The sequence below is a fragment of the Cyclopterus lumpus genome, chromosome 14, assembly GCF_009769545.1.
Source record: "Cyclopterus lumpus isolate fCycLum1 chromosome 14, fCycLum1.pri, whole genome shotgun sequence".
NCBI classification, from domain to species: Eukaryota; Metazoa; Chordata; class Actinopteri; order Perciformes; family Cyclopteridae; genus Cyclopterus; species Cyclopterus lumpus.
This window is the reverse complement of record NC_046979.1, coordinates 3,142,407-3,162,831: the sequence shown is the minus strand read 5'-3', so window position 1 is coordinate 3,162,831 and position 20,425 is coordinate 3,142,407. Positions and strand designations below refer to the sequence as shown.

Sequence of the window (20,425 nt, the reverse complement as noted above, 5' to 3'; positions counted from 1 at the left end):
CGTGTGTGTGTATACGTGTGTATGTGTGTGTTTACGTGTGTGTGCGTGTACGTGTGTGTACGCATGTACGTGTGTGTGTGTGTGTGTGTGTGTGTGTGTGTGTGTGTGTGTGGAGACAATACTCTGCCTGACTTCCTCCAGTTGGTTTTTCCTCCTTTCTCTCAGGTCTCTCAGGTGAGTCCCGCCTCCCTGCACGCAGCCGATTGGACCCCGAGACTCGCGCCGCGCCCCCATTGGCTGCCCGTCGCCGCGGGGTCCATACTTGAGCTCAGGTAAAACCCACCTGCGGCTCCAGAGCAGAAGGGGAGGGCCGTGGAGTAACGACGTAGCTTCTGTTTCAGCCGTCCTTAAGGCGCATTTTAAACCAGCGACGCGCACCTTTAATGTGCTTCATCGTCGCCGACATTCCCCGAGAAGAGAAGCGAACCGTCCCGATGGCAGCGAGGGTTGGACTGGCCATGAATCCGCCGCACACCACCGACGAGAGGGCGGTGTTCACGCAGCTGAAGCCCGTGAGGATGCCCGGAGCCGACGGCGCCGAGGACGCGTCCGTGTTCGAGGACGTCAAACCCGGGGTGAGAGTCGACTGAGCTTTGTGTCGCTGGGGGTGGAGGGTGGTGTGTGTGTGTGTGTGTGTGTGTGTGTGTGTGGGGGGGGGGGGTCTGTTTCTGTATGTCAGAACAGGCCATTTAAAAAAAGGTCGTTTTGATGACAGCGGCGCTTCTCATGACCGTTTAATGAGCCGCGGAGCCGCGTGCGGCTGTTACCTGTGAGAGGAGGCAGCTCACCTGGATCAGCCCAGAGGGTTAAAGTCCTCCACAGACACCTGAAGGAGCAGGTAAAGGTCACCTGGAAGCTGCGGAGCAACACTTGTGTTCCTGTGGTGCAGGTTGGACTGTAGGAGGGAGATTTAAGACTTACACATCTTTTTATTCTAAATATTTAGTGTAATCAGGCCGACTGTTGTGCATACAGCACGTGTATGGGAAAGCAGGCTTATTGTGCACCTGTTGTTATAACCGCTTTAAATTAGGGATTTTTCTTCATATTTTCCTTTTTATTACACACATTTAAGCTTCTTCAGAGGTTTATTCATAGCGCCGACACCTCAAAGGGCTTCAGGTGAAAACATCACAAGCATGGAGAGTGCAAAGTGCAAAAGAAACTCATTATACAGAAGGACTTGCAATTACAGTTAAAATCAGCAATGCAGACGCCGCGAGGTCATCGGACGCGATCACGTGGCGCGGCAGCAGGTTGAGTTTTAGACAACGTCTGCACGGTGGCCTCTTCTCCCGCACGCCGTCTCGGCATATCTGCAGAAGACGATCGGCGAAACGCTCCGATGCCAGACGCGTATGTGGCCGAGCAACTCGGGGTCGCAGAGACAATAGAAGAAAAAGTGACACGACGGTCACAAAAAGAGACGGAAGAAGACTTGAGACTAGAGATTGAGACCATAAACTCATGTTTACAATGTTTACTGAGGGAATACATCAAGAGAAGTAGAGTCATTTATATAGACTTCTATACAACCAGAGGAGTCGCCCCCTGGTGGTCAGGAGAGAGAACGCAGCTTTAACGCATGAAGCATAGACTTCTATACAACCAGAGGAGTCGCCCCCTGGTGGTCAGGAGAGAGAACGCAGCTTTAACGCATGAAGCATAGACTTCTATACAACCAGAGGAGTCGCCCCCTGGTGGTCAGGAGAGAGAACGCAGCTTTAACGCGTGAAGCATAGACTTCTATACAACCAGAGGAGTCGCCCCCTGGTGGTCAGGAGAGAGAACGCAGCTTTAACGCATGAAGCATAGACTTCTATACAACCAGAGGAGTCGCCCCCTGGTGGTCAGGAGAGAGAATGCAGCTTTAACGCATGAAGCATAGACTTCTATACAACCAGAGGAGTCGCCCCCTGGTGGTCAGGAGAGAGAATGCAGCTTTAACGCATGAAGCATAGACTTTTATACAACCAGAGGAGTCGCCCCCTGGTGGTCAGGAGAGAGAATGCAGCTTTAACGCATGAAGCATAGACTTCTATACAACCAGAGGAGTCGCCCCCTGGTGGTCAGGAGAGAGAACGCAGGTCACATGGACAGGTGTGATCATTAGAATCTAACCGCAGCAGTCGAACCTCATTGCGTGTTATTACTCAGTTATTACAATACTTTTCACGTGCACAGGAGCTCGCGTTTTGCATTCATCCTGATTTGTGAAACGCACAACGACACTGATTTGTATAAAATCTTTATTTTTCGGTTGTTGGTTCAAGACTCTCTTTGTTTTCTTTCCTTCGTGCTCCATGAATTAAAACACAAATAAAAAAGGGTCGAGGCCGAAGCTGCAGCTTCTTTTTTTTTTACGGCCCGGAATGACACGTCGTAAAACGGAGAGAGGTACTTTACAGCCGAGATGAACTGCATTGTGGGACTCAACGGAAAAAAAACCTGAACGCAGCTTCTTTTTTTTTTGTCGTCAATCATTCACTCGAGCGTCGTGAGGCGGTCCTCTGATTTTATTCCTGCGACCGCTCACGAGGACACGTTCTAACACGAAAGCATCGACGGCGACGACAACAAACAAACAAACAAAAGACGACATTTCGGCCGTGTTCTCTTCCCCTCTCCGAGTCGCTCGGCGCTTTATGCAAAGCGCGACTCTGTCGGGAACAAAGGAGTCGGCTTAAGTTGAATAGTCGCCCCCCTCAGGCAAATTTAAAGCCGGAGAGGGTTCACCTTACGCTCTCCGTTCGCCGCGAATGTGCAGAGGAAGAACGCATTCCTCACGAGGTCCTCGGGGTCGCTCTCAGTTTGACTCGTTTCTCTCGTCAAGCAGAGTTCTGCCTAAACGCTTTCTCTCTTTTTCTTGTTTTTGTCTTCGTGTCATTGTGTGTGTTTTTCTTTCTTTTCGACCCAGCCGGTGCCGTGACAGCAGTATGTTGCCCGACCTGTCTGAGCACGGCCCGCATATCCGCAGGCCGCCTCCGGGCTGAAAGCCGGGGTGATAAAAGGCCGACCTCGTGAGAAAAGTGAGCGGCTGCCGAGGCCTCGCCGAACAAGCCGGTCTCTGGCTCGCTGGAGTCCGTCTTTTATCCCCCGTTTGTGTGTCAAAAGGTTTTCTCTTTTCTTTTTTTTTTTTCCTGACGAGTGAGTTGTCGGAGAGAGAACTCAATGTTCTATTTTTTTGTGTGTGTGTTGTTGACGTCTGCTGCACACGGGAAAACGTTTTCCAACACTTGTTTATACGTGAGGAGCGTAACAGTGAAGTTGCTTTCGCATTTTTTCCATTAAAGTGGTTTTCTTTAAAAGAGAAAAACCTGCGAGTGTCGATGTTTTGGGTAAACTCGCCTTCTTTTAGCTCCGGTTTTGGTCTCCACCAGCAAATATCTGACACTTAAATGTCCCGGTGAGACCACCGTGATGATTTAAAAGAGGTCAACGTTGAGGGTTTATGTTTCTACATTCACCTGCACTGGATTTTGATGATAACATTATTCACCAGCCTCCATTTCATGAAGGGACGTTGAGTATTTTAGTGTATGAAGAAAACAGTAACACGGTGCACTTTACATCTTCCCAGTGAGACGTCTTAAAAGTCAAAAGCTTAAGATGTTCCTATTTCCTATAGTAAAAATAAATAGTGGCATTGCTTTATGTAGACAATACAGCAATAATAACACAATTATCAACGTTCTGTCAGACTGAAGCGCGTCTGCTCATCAAAACAAGCGTCTCGAGTCTTTTCGACTTTTTTCTTCTCAAGCAGTCGGCGTGTTTTTATTCTGGAATCAATCCTCGGCAGCGATGTCGGAATGAGTAACTGATATGAAACCGACTTCCAGATTCTTTTGTTGTGAACTCACCGACGGGCTTCCTGCGAGACCGAGCGCAGACGGGGGAAGTTACAGAGTAACTTTGCAGGACGTACAGATCCAGAGTGTGTGTGTGTGTGTGTGTGTGTGTGTGTGTGTGTGTGTTGGCGGTCACGCCTAATGATTCCTGAAGATCAATACCACCGATATGGTTTTCAGATTGCATGTTATTTTAACGTCCTGGGATTGTACAGGAGGGGGGGATGGGGCTGGGGGGGGGGGGCTCGGACCAGACCGACCCTGTTCCTCGTCCCGTCTCTGAAACCCTCGGAGGTCTTTTTTTTTCTTTCTTTTTTTTTTTTAAAGGACCTCGTTGACGACGGACATTTTTCATGCCCGCCGAAGGCCGGAATGTTTTTTTTTTTGTTGGTTTGACTAATGATTTGACTTCCCCCGGAGCGCCGCACGCAGCTGCTTTACATGCGAGCGAGCGGCTGCCGGCGGCGAGTCTCAGCTCGCACGCCGATCCTTCACGTGAGGAAGCGTGATTCATTTTGTTTGGCCTCTTCTTTTCGGGGGCTAAACATTTAGAATGAGTGTCTTTTTACTTTTTGGACATCTCTTTTTCTGCTAGTTTGGCATCAATAAACGGGACAAAAAGTATTGCTTCATGATGACTCGAGACATTAAAATGCACATTCCCTCATATCCTTCCTTTCGGGAACGTGGATATTTTAAAGGTCGTAAAATCTCTCTCTTTTTTTTTTTATTGCCTTTTTTGCACAGATGCATCTTAAATGCAGAAAAATGAAAAATAAATTGCATTTCTGGCTCATAAAGAAGCATTTCACATCATCACATATAAACCAGATTCTCCTGCAAGAGCGTCAGTTCCTGAGCAGATCTATCAGAAACCCTCATGACCATCATGACCATCATGACCATCATGCCCACCATGCCCATCATGATCATCATGACCATCATGACCATCATGCCCATCATGCCCATCATGCCCATCATGACCATCATGACCATCATGCCCACCATGCCCATCATGATCATCATGACCATCATGACCATCATGCCCATCATGCCCATCATGCCCATCATGACCATCATGACCATCATGACCACCATGACCATCATGACCATCATGCCCACCATGACCATCATGACCATCATGCCCATTATAACCATCATGCCCATCATGCCCACCATGACCACCATGACCATCATGCCCACCATGACCATCATGCCCACCATGACCATCATGCCCACCATGACCATCATGCCCACCATGCCCACCATGACCATCATGCCCACCATGACCATCATGACCACCATGACCATCATGACCATCATGACCATCATGCCCATTATAACCATCATGCCCATCATGACCACCATGACCATCATGCCCATCATGACCATCCGTCTGGTTAGAAAAACGACTAAAAAAAAAAAGTGAAATCATTTTGCGGTGATCCAAGAAGAAGATAACAATAAAAGAACAAAGAGCGAAGAAATGTGACGACGCCACGAGAGTCGTTACTGACCTCGATAGGAGGAAGTCTGAAAGATGATCTGTGTTGTAGGATTTATGGAGAACAAGAGTTTTAAAGTGACTTTTTTTTTTTGGGTCATGGAGAACTGTTCCCACACATTCATCACATACAGTACGCGTACATATACGTGGGATTTATGAGCACGCAGTATGTTGGGATATATATATCTATATAGATAGATCTATATAGATATCTACGTTTATGGACACTTGTGCGTAAATCATACATTTTGCATAGAAGCATAAAACTCGTATGTTCCAACGACGGTGACTTCAAAGACAAATGCCTCATTTATGTAAAGTGTTTGACTTCTGCACTCACGCGTAATACCAGCATATGTGTTATATATATATATATATATATATATATATATATATATATATATCAATACTCTGTGGATTTTGTCCAGTTAGTGCTCGTCTTTACTCCGTATCTCTCCCTCTATCAGCGGCCATAAAACGTCTCAAAGGTTTTGTTTTCAGTCCGATGACCCCGTCCTGAAGGGGGGGGGGGGGGGGGGGGGGTGGCACGCTGCTATCAGCTATCAGCTCTTGTCTTTTATTTTATGGAGATCCAAAGGCGACTGGACGCCGTTCCTCTGCATTCCTCTGAGCCGTAAAGACAAACTGGCAGACGCCGCCATTTGTTTAGCAATTATCAGGGAGGAGGGGGGAGGGGCCTAATGAAGATGGCCGACCTGGTATCTCGGAGGCCTTTGAAGAAGAGGAGAGGGGTGTTGATATTTATTATTATTTCTATCTATTATTATAAGATGTGTTCGGGCTTCAGTGTGAGTCCTGGCGTACGTGGACGACTTCACAGACGTCCCAATAAGCCGCATTTTGAGATGAAGAGACATTTTGTGTTTCATACTTGGGGGGGAACCCCAACACGTTAAAACACCGATAACGTTTACGGGGGTCGGAGGTTCTCCGTGCAATAAACAAGAAAAAGGGTTCTGTTGGAATGGATGTCAGATTGACTCCATCCCATAAACCAATGAACCTGAAACTGATAAGAGGCTGTTTTGTTACCGGGCAGAAAAAGGGATTCATAGTTGTTCACCGACTATTAACCCGAGTCGCAGCCCGGAGACGTTCGACTTGAAAATCCGACAGACGTTTTTATATATTTATATATTTATATTTAAATATATTTATATGTTCGCCGACTCGCTTCCTGTTGAGGTCGTGAACGTGACTCCCCGGGACGCTTTGTGAAGTTCTTGTAGGACAAACTCTGAATAAACACCCACGTCTTGTTGGCAGGGTTTCACTTTAGCTGTCAGAAATTAAACATAATAATAATAATAATATAATAAATAGGTTTATTTGATTTGAAATGGGGGAGTCATACTGTTCTTTATTGCCCTTTTGTCGCTCTGAAAAGGGAGGAAGAGGAGAGATTTATGGTCTAATTTAGTTTTTAAAACTATTTTTTTATTATTAATTAAAACATTTTTGGGGAAAAAATTACTTGGTGCATTTTCTCTTATTTTGAGAACCTCACAGACAAATGTTTGTGGCAAAGCTGTGAGGGATCGACCTCTCTCTCTCTCTCTCTCTCTCTCTCTCTCTCTCTCTCTCTCTTGAGGTTGAGGGCGAGCGGGATGGACAGCGGGTGACCGAGGGCACCCGAGGGTGACGAGGGCACCCGAGGGTGACGGGGGCACCCGAGGGTGACGGGGGCCGCTCTGTGTCCACGGTGGGGCTCTCGGGAGGGAAGAGGGGAGGAGACAGAGAGCCTGTTGTTTGTTTTCCTCGGTAAATAACCCGGACCTTAATTTACAACCTGACGCACACAAACACACAAACACACACACACAAACACACACACACACACAAACACACACACACACACACACACTCATTCTCTCCTCATCCTCCTCTCCTCCTCCTCCTCTGCTCTCCTCACACTCTCCTCCTCCTCCTCCTCCTCTGCTCTCCTCACACTCTCCTCCTCCTCCTCTGCTCTCCTCCTCCTCCTCTGCTCTCCTCACACTCTCCTCCTCCTCTGCTCTCCTCATCCTCTCCTCCTCCTCTCCTCCTCTTCTCCTCACACTCTTCTCCTCCTCTCCTCACACTCCTCTCCTCCTCTCCTCCTCCTCTCCTCACACTCCTCCTCCTCTTCTCCTCACACTCCTCACACTCCTCTCCTCACTCTTCTCCTCCTCTCCTCCTCCTCTCCTCCTCCTCCTATCTGTCGTCACTGTGACCATCAGATTGTTTTTGTCTGCCACGTCTATTTTTAAGTTTCCTTCAGACTTTGTTTTGGTTTTGTTCGCTTTTATTTTCGAACTGCTTCCATCGGCCACACCCTGTGTGTGTGTGTGTGTGTGTGTGTGTGTGTGTGTGTGTGTGTGTGTGTGTGTGTGTGTGTGTGTGTGTGTGTGTGTGTGTGTGTGTGTGTGTGTGTGTGTGTGTGTGTGTGTGTGTGTGTGTGTGTGTGTGTGTGTTGTGTGTGTGTGTGTGTGTGTGTGTGTGTGTGTGTGTGTGTGTGTTTGTGTGTGGTGTGTGTGTGTGTGTGTGTGTGTGTGTGTGTGTGTGTGTGTGTGTTGTGTGTGTGTGTGTCTCTAAAAGGAGCGACTCTCTGCATCACAGACTCTGAATGACACACACACACCTGTTTTTGTGCAGAATCACCGACTCATCATTTATAATCTAAAGATAAAATAAATAATAAATGCTTCTGTCTGTATAAACAATCGTCGTCAGTGTAAATACTCTCACCTGTTTGATTGTTGACCTCTGATGAATCACATCTGCTGTGACTTCAAATCTGTGTGTGTGTTTATTTTAACACTTCTGTCTTGTGGCTTGACTGCATCTTCATATCTTTTTCCCAAAATAAATAGAAAATGGAGCTCACTTCTTGTGTCCCGAGTGGATTTTTAATCCGGTGGGACGGTGTCGGGCTGGCGATTTATTTATATTTATTTATTTTGTGATTTTTAAAATACTTTTGGCTGCTTGTCGGGGGCAGCGAGCTCCACTGGGAAGCAGGAATGTGAGGTATGAAGGAGGAGGAGGAGGAGGAGGAGGAGGTCCTGGTACCAACTTCTCTAAAACCCCTTTTTCTTTTATCCTCTTCTCCATCGTCGTCCCCGACATGCGGTGCCTATCTCTCTATCAGCTGGTGGCACGCGGCCACGTCACCTCCGCCTTATCGCCGCCTGCAGCCGCACGTTAATCTCACTAAATAATAATTCCAGCGGTTAAACAAATATTCAATCTGCGTCGAACAAATACGGAAACAGTCGCCGGGCCGCCGAGGATGTTTTCAGTGTTTTACCGAAAAAGCTTAAAAAATACGAGTCACGGGATTTTTTTTTTTTTAAGATGCACAGCTGAGATTTTTTTGCTCCGAAAAACAGGAAGAGCTCATTTCTGTCGTTTTGCAACAAAAAAAAGACCCGACATTAAATAATTCACGTCTGTGGAACAAGAAATATTAATTTACTTATTTATTCCCTCACGTATGTAAACATGAGTTTATGGCCTCAAGTCTTCTTCAACACAGCGTGATGTTCATTTAGTAAATTATGGTCCATTTAAGAGAATAAATAGAGCATAAAGCAGGGGACGCTTTAGGGCGGGGCTTACTGTGATTGACAGTTCAGTCCAAATATGGTCACCTCTATTCGACGACCGTAATTAAAATGCACGTAATTATTAGATTTTTGTTTTGGCTCTCCTCCTCCTCCTCCTCCTCCTCTCTTCTTCCTCCAGTCTATGATTGAATAAAAACTATTTTCACTCTTTTACAACAATGGCGGGTCGTCGTGAATGGCTTCCTCTAACTCCGCCCCTCCTCTGTTCCTCTGCAGGTCCGATTGGAGTTGGACAAATACCTCCCGCCGGTCAACAGCCCTCTCCTGAGCAACCTGATCGATTCCGTGGACAGGAAGTACCGACGGGACAGCGCCTCCGTGGTCGACGACTTCTTCTCCGAGGACAAGGGCGCCGCGCCCTACAGCCTCAACATCAACTTCATCCTGCCCAACACCACCCACCTGCGCACGGGCCTCTACCGGTCCAACGCCAGGACTCTCACGCCGCAGCAGATCAAGACGGAGCCCGGGCTGGAGGTGCCCTGCTCCGGCACCCAGGCCCTGCCGGACTTCACCTCCGTCTTCAGCGTGCCGCCCGTCGTCAACAACGTGTTCATCAAGCCGGACATGAGCTCCGGCGCGGCGTCCGGTGTCCCCGCGGCATCCCATAATCAGCAGCATCAGCAGCAGCAGCAGCAGCAGCAGTCAAATCTGGACACGGAGCTCCACATCGGACCCCCGGCCCCCCAGTCGCAGGTCTACCACATGCCCGTCACCGGCTGCGCCGACCTCACCATGACTCTGTCGCACGCCAGCCCGTCGGCGCACGCCTCCACGAGCGGCAGGACCATGCTGAACCTGTGCAACGTTGCGTCGCCACCGGCGACCAACGCCAACTACATGATGGCGGAGCACCAGCTGGCGCAGCAGCACCACCACCACCACGGTTACTACCAGGCCTCGCCGGCCAACTCGTCCCAGCACGCGGCGCCCCACAGCCTGCCGCCCTCGCCGCCAAACTCCCAGCCGGGGAGCCCGGACGGCCAGGCGGAGCTGCTCAGGTTGGCGCCGCCGCAGCTCCCGCCGCCGTACCAGCACCGCCTGGACGGGATAAAGGTCACGGGCTTGTCTCCGCACGCCATGCTGATGACGCACGGACAGGGAGTCCTGACGGGTCCCAAGTACAACAGGCGGAACAACCCGGAGCTGGAGAAGAGGAGGATCCACTTCTGCGATTACCCAGGTCTGTGTTTCACAGTAAAGCCAGACGGGGCCCCGGGGGTTCGATTCCCGCGCTAGGCGGGCCTTCCTGTGTGGTTCTGTGCATGTTCTCCCCTCGCGGGTTCTCTCCGGCTTCCGGACATGCAGCTTAGTGTTAGTTTACGGCCCCGCAGGTGTAGATGTGAGCGTAGACGTTGGGTCTACTGCGATGGTCCGGCAACCAGTCCAGGGTTAGGGGGGGGGGGGGGGGGGGGGGGGGGGGGGGGGGGGGGGGGGGGGGGGGGGGGGGGGGGGGGGGGGGGGGGGGGGGGGGGGGGGCTCCACAACTGACCCACTGGTTCAGGTTGGAACCGGTTTGCTGATGACATCGCCTGAAATGGAGGAAAAGGAGGCGTTTCCGTGCACACAAACTGTCGGGTTCTTACCTCTTACCGGGGGAACTTGTGCTAAACTTTAATACTTCACAATCTCAAAATGGATCCCTTTTATTAACAGTCTCTCTCTCTCTCTCTCTCTCTCTCTCTCTCTCTCAGGCTGCTGCAAAGTGTACACCAAGAGCTCTCATCTGAAGGCGCACCAGCGGACGCACACAGGTAGGAGAACAGGTCTCCGGGGGCTTTCATTTGAAGTGGCGTTCATCTCTCTGCTATCGGCCTTCTGGAGCCCCAGGTAGTCCCAGGTGGGAGGTAGTACTTCCCTAAAGGGATGTAGTTCCTTGGACTAAAAAGGTTTAATATTGCATTTAAAAGACTGACTTTGAGCACATGTTGTATGATTTGATGCTCTGGGCTCCGATCAGTTAATGCAAGCTGGCTGATTTTAATTATTTATTATATTGCAACAGGTGGCTGGATTGTGTGATTGGAGGTTCAGTCCCTAACTGATAGCTATGGGATTGAAAATGGTAAATAAAAACCTTTTTATATGCTGTAATGTGTAAAACTCGTCTCTCTCAGGCGCCATCTTTTACTCTGAGGTGATGGTACTTTTACTCGATTTTAATAAATCATTTATTCTTAACTTAAATGTGTAAAAGAAAACGTTTTTTTTTTTTAAAAATCCCATTTTAAGTTCTGAGAATCTGGTTCTTTTTCTGTCGACAACGACGAGGATTTTGGAAGAAGTTGCACAAAAAGCCCTCTTGTGAAATCACATTTATCTCAACTAATCCCGCGGATTGAGCTCCGGCTTATTCATTATTCATTTGTACTTTTTTTCCCCCATATTTTGTCACATTGCCGGTTTCGATGCAGCCCGGTGACTAAGAGCAAAGACAACACAGGAGCCAAAGAGCTCTCACATGCTCGTACCTGTACCTGGAACAAAGAGGGCGGAGGGGGAGGAAAGGGGGGGAGGAGGGGAGGGAAGACGTGCTGTTAGAACGAAGGCCAAACCAGTTACTCTAGCTTTTCAGTCCTCTTCTTGAGGGGGGGGGGGTTGTGTTTCCCTTCTGTAAGATGAAACCTGTGGACTCCCGGCAGCGTCAGACCTGGATTTTGGAGATTTACTCATGCGATTTAAAAAAAAAAAAGCGCGAGAGAGAGAGAGAGAGAGAGAGAGAAACCGGTCTTGCTATTGTCCCGAAATAGATAAGATGAAACTTTATGACGGGGAAGTCGGGCCGTGGCAGCGGGACACGAATATGAGAAGAGTAAACAAAACTGGGAGGTTTCTGTTTAATGGCCACGCAGGGTTGAGTTACACTCATTCAGACCACTCTGTCGTTGACACACCGCCATAGTTGACTCTTCTTCTTAATGCACGGCTGCACCTGGAGGAGGTTTTTTTTTGTATTAACATGATATCAAATTAATCAAATTGCCCAGCTGTTCCGTGTTGTTTCTTTATGCACGATGTGACCATTTAATATTTCTTACTGACCGACACATTCATATCAGTATATGTGCTACACAGTTTGACGGAGATCTAATGTGTTATTAGTGACCAACTTTTTGGGCTTTTGATCCCCCACCCCCTGTTATTTTACTACAAAATCCATGATCTAAGGGCGTACTTTGCAGCGCTGTACATTTGCGATTGTAAACCGCACAAAGGAATCTATTTTAAGCGTACAATGAGGAGCACGATCGCCGACTGGAACGCGACACGGCGAGAACAAAACGCGGGAATCCGAACCGGCGACCGAGCGAAAAACCGGACTCGTCTTGTTTTTATTTCATTCGGGTGACGACGACTCGTTTGATTTCAGTCGTATTCTGCCTCTTCTCCCTGTAAAGCGGTGATCTGGATGTTTTCCCCCCGTCGCTGTCGCTCCTGAACCGGTTCATCTCGTGTCTTCCGGTAACGGACGAGGTTTTATTCTGCATCCTCTGAACTGCGGAGTGCCTCAGGGCTCCGTCCTCGGTCTCCTTGTTATTTTCAATCCGTGTGCTTCCTCCAGAACAAATCTCAAAGGTGAATAATATTTGAACTCGCATTACATTCATGACTGTGACTTGTCAAGTCGGCCGCTTCTGCGTGTTTTCTTTCTTTCTTTCTTTTTGTTCTCCGCTTTTGTCTTTTCCAGAGTTGATTAATGAAGTTCTCTGTTTGCCCACTCGAGTGGTACAGCCTGCTCACACCTTCAGCTCACACCGTCGACTATCCAGCAAAGAGACGACAAACCGTAACATAACATCAGAGAAGGAAATGCAAAATATAAAAGAAAAAGGAAAACGTCGACGTTTGAGAGGCTGAAACCAGTAAATCTTAGCAGGAAAGAGGAAGTGTGTGGCCGTGGATCCACTGATGGGTAATGCTTTCCACTCTAGTGTGTCTGTGTTGGCATGGATGTGCAGCCAGAAGAAGCTTTTCTACAGTTTATTCACGCCGTCGCTATAGTTATAGTTATCGACATGTTGCAGCAACGTTCTGTCATCGGCCCATTTCTGTTGGTTACGACTCACTGGGAGTGAGGTATTACTGTTCTTTCCTTAAGGCCGTAGTATGAGGAAGTTCTCTGTCTGTGTGTGTGTGTGTGTGTGTGTGTGTGTGTGTGTGTGTGTGTGTGTGTGTGTGTGTGTGTGTGTGTGTGTGTGTGTGTGTGTGTGTGTGTGTGTGTGTGTGTGTGTGTGTGTGTGTGTGTGTGTGTGTGTGTGTGTGTGTGTGTGTGTGTGTGTGTGTGTGTGTGTGTGTGTGTGTGTCATCAAAGTTAACCTACTTTTCTAAATCAGTTTTCTTTTCACAAGAAAGTCAACTATTTACTTAAAAGTGCACCGTTTTGGAAGTACTACTTTACTAATGTATATTAACTGTATGCTAATTTGTACTTCACTTTTTTTATGTATACTTTTTAAAGTTCAAATGTACTTTTCAGATTAAGATTTTACATAGAAAATTATAAAATATGACTCATTGCTTTACCCTTAAAATAACCAGTCGTGTTTAAGCAAATTTAACCGTTATTAATGCGATATTATTAATGGGAAGAGCATCTTTTACCGCGGTGCCTTTTGATTGTCGTTTAACGGTACGGCCGCTCTCTCTCCAGCGTCATATCCACACCGCCTCGTTTCAACTTCATAAATCATAATAATAAATATTATCACAATAGTAAATAATACAAGTTAAGCTCAAAGCGGTCGCTCATTCGTCGACAAAATGCACAAAAATAGATTCTTGAATAGTTTGAACTCAAATGTGTATTTTATAATGGTCATATTTAAACGTCATATTTGTGTTAGTGTTCTGCGTTGCTAACGGCTAAACGTCTACGGGGGGGGGTGCGGAGCTTCGCTCTCGTGTTGTTGTTGTTGTTTTTTTTCCGCTCGACGACGGTTGGGCCGCGAATACAGGAAACGGCTTCGAGGCGTGAACCACCTGTCGAGGTGGGAGCCCATCGCTACCTGTGGCCATTGACTGCTCATTAGGCCCCTCCCACCTGTACGGAGGAGGGGGGGGGGGGAGGGGGGCAACCTTGACTGTGGACTCAGCAGCTATTTGAGCTCTGCACGTCGACTTTTGTGATTTTGTGTGTGTGTGTGTGTGTGTGTGTGAGTGTGTGTGTGAGTCTGTGTGTGTGTGTAAAGAACAGAGTGCTATCGGCCTGATTAGGGAACCCTCCAGCCCTCTTCACAAACACTAACGGAGCTGATAAAGCCGAGAGGCCCACAAAGAGTTTATGGGCGAGCCGGAGCGTGTTTGCTCTTTGACTCAAAACAGATGATTGTAAAAATGTTAATATCATACTGCTCGATGTTTTAAAGGAGCCTGCGAGCGGTCAAAGAAATACGTTAGCGTGCAGTTTTCGAAGATCTGGGTATTTTATCATTTAGGAAACTGAATAAAGTTGAATGTTGTCAGTCTGAGTGACGACGTGAATTGATTTGAAGGTAATCTGACGATTCGGTACGTATCCTGACGAAGTTACGATACAATACGTCGCAATATAATAAAAAAATTAGCGGATTTGAGGAAATGGTATAAAGAACAAGCCACCGTAGTATTATAATCAGAACATTCATCAATCAGGAAGCTACTTATAATAATATATATATGTATATAATCTGAGTAAAGGAATAAACGTTTACCTCTATCAGGATTCTTTCGGTAAACAAATCAAGTAAATACAAACGCGTAATTGTGCGTATTTCATAGCTATTGATTCACGGTTCACAATCGATCGTCGCAAAACATAACATTATGATGCTCGAGTGTATCCATATTTTTTCCGACACCACTGAACAAATACAGTGAAAGAATAAAGGGAAACAGCACTCCCATTTTATTTATTTTAGTTTGATTCAAACCTCATTTTGTCTTTTATTTTAAAGAAATAATTCTTCAATTATCAGAAGAGAAGTGTATAAGAAGTATGTGTGTGTGTGTGTATATATATATATATATATATATATATATATATATATATATATATATATATATATATATATATATATATACTTACAAAAGTCACGTCAACGTTTAACAAAAGCTTTTTTTGTCCCACAGTGATGAATGTAAAAGTGTGTGTGTGTGTGTGAGACTCTGTGTTTGTCCATTATGGGTCACGACGTATTCAATAACTCATTAGTGTTCATGTGCCTTTGTGTTTGAGAGAGAGAGAAATAATAGTTGATCAAACAGCTGCTGTCTGTCTTTTTAAAGGCTTCCGAGCACCCAAATAATTCATCCATAAGAGAAGAAGAGAAACGTTCAAAACCAACCAATCACGGCCGCCAGCTGAGACCAGAGACGAGCCGCGTTGGATGGACGGGTTGTTTTCACCTGACCTTCTGGCAGCTTGTTTAGGAATATATACCACTCAAGTGTGTTTGTTCTGTGCGTGTGTGTGTGTGTGTGTGTGTGTGTGTGTCGTGTTTCACCAGCCCTCCAGGATAATAGTCTGTGCTTTTGACCCCGACAGCGCAGCTATAGAGCAAAGCCAAACACACCTGCTGCTGCAGAGCCTCAGCCTTTTTATATGGAGACATTTGTACTGCACCTCTACACACACACACACACACACACACACACACACACACACACACACACACACACACACACACACGGAGAGCGATTAACTGTAGAAACAGGATATCGCCCTGGTGGGGGTCTGGAGTGCCTCTGATGTTTGCGGTTGAGCAGCTTGTTGGATTTTGGCGTGTTTAGAATACATTTAAAATGTTTGTTGGAGTATTCAGTTTTAGAAATAATTGTTTTCTCCCACCCCCCCCCCCCCCCCACCTCTGTGCTCTTTGGACCCCCATTGCTCCGCTAATGGCTGTCACCGGGTGATTGATGGCCAATAGCAGAGGTTATCTAATCAGCACTAACGAGGTCCACGCCGCTAACGAGCGCCTGATGACCCAAACGGCCAAACTCCCTCAACGCCGGCTGATTAAAAAAAAAAAAAAAAGAGTTTCCTTCTGGGACGTTTTTCAACCATTTGGAGATTTTTTTGTGGCATTAATGTGAGGGAACTCCATGGAAAATACAAAAAAAGACGCATGAAGCGATCAATTAAAAGATGAACACATACTTCACGACTCTGGAGATTTCTACTATTCACCAAAAGTTTTCATTAGAATATGGCTCATTTGCATATTCAAACGTGACATTTCAGAAAACTTGTAATACAAAAAAGAAGTGCGTTGATGTCAATAATCAACCTGTGAAGTTTAATGGTGATATGTGCTAGTTTTTTTTACCCCATCCACCAAAATGTGTGTAATATAACTTTAATCTCTTTTAAAGGAAGTTTTCTCTAAATCAGTTTTCTCCACTTCAGCAGCTCTCACACCCACCAAACTTTACACTTTCAATCCTACATATATGCTGAATGATTTCACAGAGCGGTTTGTTCGTATATTATTCACAGCCAGATGTATACAACATTTATTACTAAAAACATGGAGAAAATCCATGTTTTTTTGTCTGTTTTTACAGTATTTTCTGATTTCTGGAGTGAAACAAAGAGACATCCAAAACCAAACTTCAAGACGTTATAAAAAACATTCTCTGTGACACATGAAAGTGTTGACGTTGAGTCGTGTTGTTTCTGCTCATTCCTTTCATTGATTCTCTTGACATTCATTTTCACCTCTCGCTATGAAAGATGACTTTTCTTCCCCCGCCGTGTGCACGCCCACCTATTCAACGGAGCTTTTTATTCTCTTTGTTGATGATTAGCTCACTGTGTGGCAACACAAATGTCAACGACTGGGTGGGGTGGGATAAGTGTTGTGTTAAGACCTTGGCTCGTTGTTCCGGGTTCTTATTTTTATCCACAGCTATTCCTTATAACTACAACGTAGCGCTCCCGTCCGTCGCTGCATCTCAGTGGTTTTTAAAATGACGTACGTTCATTGTTTTACGTGCGTGTTTGAGATTAAAACTCGTTAAAACACTCTGAAACCCCTAAAGCACACTTTACTCTTTGTGGCCTTGAGTTTCACAATAAAAGTCCTGCATCTCTATGGAAGCAGCAGTAACCCAATTACAGTGCCGGGAATCATAAACAATTAAAAATACAAAATAAAGGCGATTTTATATGAGACATAGTATAAGAGTTTGTTGTGCTTTTCTGATGTTCGTCACACGCGATGTGTCCAAGGAACGTTGAAAAGATGAAAGATCTGACAATAATGACGTGGTTTTTTTACAGCTTTACACACAGTTTATTTTTGGTTTAAAGAAAACGTATTTGGGGTCGAGAGTATAAAAAAGTAAGAAGCAAAAATATCTAAGTTTATAAAAAAATACTTATGTGTTTATCCACTGTGATACAAATATACGTGTGTGTATGTGTATGTATATGTATATATATATATATATATATATATACACATATATATATATACACATATATATATATACATATACGGTCCAACTGTTGAAATTTGTTAATCGATATATGAATGTTTTTTTTATGCACAGCCCTTTCAGCTACAAAGTATGAAATGCGTCATACAAATAAACATGATTATTTTTATTATTATTATCCAAACAGGCAGGGTGCATTGAAGTGTGGACACATAATTATAGACGTCACTTAAAAGAGAATAAAACCGCAGACAGGCAGGAAACAAGGTTTTTCTTTAATTTCCCACATAAATAAACACACACACACATTGGTTGTTCAAAAGGTGTGTCGTAACAACAAAGATGTAATGACACAAACACGCACAGCGGTTGCAGCTGTCAGCTCCTCGCCAACTGCACTACGCACAAATTTAATAACGAGCCTTCATTATATTAATTGATCGTGTTTATGCCTGCAACAGTGTATCTTTTTTAATTCGTGAATGAAGCAACAAAGTCCTCTTTTGAATCGAGTAAAGACATGAGGAGCATGATTTATTGCTGCTATTAGTGTGTTCGTGTGTGTGTGTGTTCGTGTGTGTTCGTGTTCTCTGACGGTAGTTGAGCCCCTCCGTGTGATTGTCATCTCTCCGTTCAGCTTCATGGAGATAAGCCGAGTGTTTACAAGTTAAAAAAAACACAAACTAAAAGCTCTCGCCCACGCCGCCAACTGCCATTCACCCTGTTTAGAGACGCACTTTATTGTGAAAGGACGTTTTCGTCAAAAAGTCATTGAGCAATTTAACTGTTATTTGGTTGTTTTTCTTGCATCACCGTGGTTACTGTTCTCAAAGCTTACGGATCAACGTGCATTTACCGCCTCACGAAATGTGTTAGACGGTTATGTTACGTGTGACGGGTACATGCTCGGGTGTTTTTAAATAAACTTCCAACGAAGGTTTTTAGGTTTACTTACATGAAAGTAAACCAAAGTACTTGGTTTACACAATGAAAGTACTTGGTTTACTCAATAAAAGTACTTGGTTTAGGCAATGAAAGTACTTGGTTTACACAATAAAAGTACTTGGTTTAGGCAATGAAAGTACTTGGTTTACTCAATGAAAGTACTTGGTTTACACAATGAAAGTACTTGATTTACTCAATGAAAGTACTTGGTTTAGGCAATGAAAGTACTTGGTTTACACAATGAAAGTACTTGGTTTACTCAATGAAAGTACTTGGTTTAGGCAATGAAAGTACTTGGTTTACTCAATGAAAGTACTTGGTTTACTCAATGAAAGTACTTGATTTACTCAATAAAAGTACTTGGTTTACACAATGAAAGTACTTGGTTTAGACAATGAAAGTACTTGATTTACTCAATGAAAGTACTTGGTTTAGACAATGAAAGTACTTGGTTTACTCAATAAAAGTACTTGGTTTACACAATGAAAGTACTTGGTTTAGACAATGAAAGTACTTGATTTACTCAATGAAAGTACCTGATTTACTCAATGAAAGTACTTGGTTGAGGCAATGAAAGTACTTGGTTTAGACAACGAAAGTTCTTAGTTTACACAATGAAAGTACTTGGTTGAGGCAATGAAAGTACTTGGTTTACTCAACGAAAGTACTTGGTTTACACAATGAAAGTACTTAGTTTAGGCAATGAAAGTACTTGGTTTACTCAATGAAAGTACTTGGTTGAGGCAACGAAAGTACTTGGTTGAGACAATGAAAGTACTTGGTTTACACAATGAAAGTACTTGGTTTACACAATGAAAGTACTTGGTTTAGACAACGAAAGTTCTTAGTTTACACAATGAAAGTACTTGGTTGAGGCAATGAAAGTACTTGGTTTACTCAACGAAAGTACTTGGTTTAGACAACGAAAGTACTTAGTTTAGGCAATGAAAGTACTTGGTTTACTCAATGAAAGTACTTGGTTTAGACAACGAAAGTACTTGGTTTAGACAATGAAAGTACTTGGTTTAGACAATGAAAGTACTTGGTTTAGACAATGAAAGTACTTGGTTTAGACAATGAAAGTACTTGGTTGAGGCAATGAAAGTACTTGGTTGAGGCAATGAAAGTACTTGGTTTACACAATGAAAGTACTTGATTTACACAATGAAAGAACACTGGTTTCCTGGGTGAAAGTCTGTGTTTGTCGTGCTTGTAAATTGCCAACACCCTCTCCTCTCTCTCCCTCTCTCTCTCTCTCTCTCTCTCTCTCTTGCAGGCGAGAAGCCGTACCGTTGTACGTGGGAGAGCTGCGACTGGCGCTTCGCCCGATCGGACGAGCTCACCCGACACTACCGGAAACACACCGGAGCCAAACCCTTCAAGTGCATCGCCTGCAGCCGCTGCTTCTCGCGCATCCGACCACCTGGCGCTGCACATGAAGCGCCACCAGAAATTAACCGACGTCCAGACGTGACGGGCCACCTGAACGTAACCCACGCGGTAACCGGAATCATCCCTGTGCACACCACACACACCACACAGACAGAGACACACACTCTGATGCTCCATGCTAATGCTAGTAGACGGCTAACGGTGTCCTGAGTAAAAGAGAAGTGCAAGAAAAAACGATTTGAAACATCAGTTGTGGACATTTCAGGCAAACTTGTCTTAACTCTCTGAACGCCCAAACACTCAGTTCCGTGCCATAAATCATATAAAAAGTGAATTCAAATTTTTTTTTTACACAACGATGTATTCAAGGAACGTCAGAATGTGCACCCCTTTGATAAATGGTGTAATTTCTTTATTTTTCTTTAAGAAAAACAACGTGCTTTTTCAGAAACTGCCGGCTGGTTTTTGGTTTCAGAGTGTTCGTTTGTTTTTCGTGCGGCTGCGAACAAAACTATTAATTACTGAGACGATACCGGCCGCCTGCTGTCAGTCAACACGGTGTGAGCTGGAGTCTTAACACCAGAGCTAATGATCCACCGGGGGCTCAGAGATGATTTGGGTGTCATCACTAAACAGTTGAAAACATGCACTGGTCCAACTGGTACAAACACACGTTCACA

General features: G+C 45.2%; 1 protein-coding gene across 1 annotated transcript; it reads left to right on the top strand.

The window, feature by feature from the left end:
- The first annotated feature begins 305 nt into the window (after positions 1-305).
- klf5l (Kruppel-like factor 5 like) lies at positions 306-19,921 on the top strand. Its single transcript, XM_034551131.1, is given in 5 exon segments — positions 306-575; positions 9,204-10,170; positions 10,682-10,741; positions 19,630-19,766; positions 19,768-19,921. Coding segments are annotated over 5 exon segments (1,416 nt in total). The 5' UTR covers positions 306-383; the 3' UTR covers positions 19,828-19,921.
- Positions 19,922-20,425: the final 504 nt, after the last annotated feature.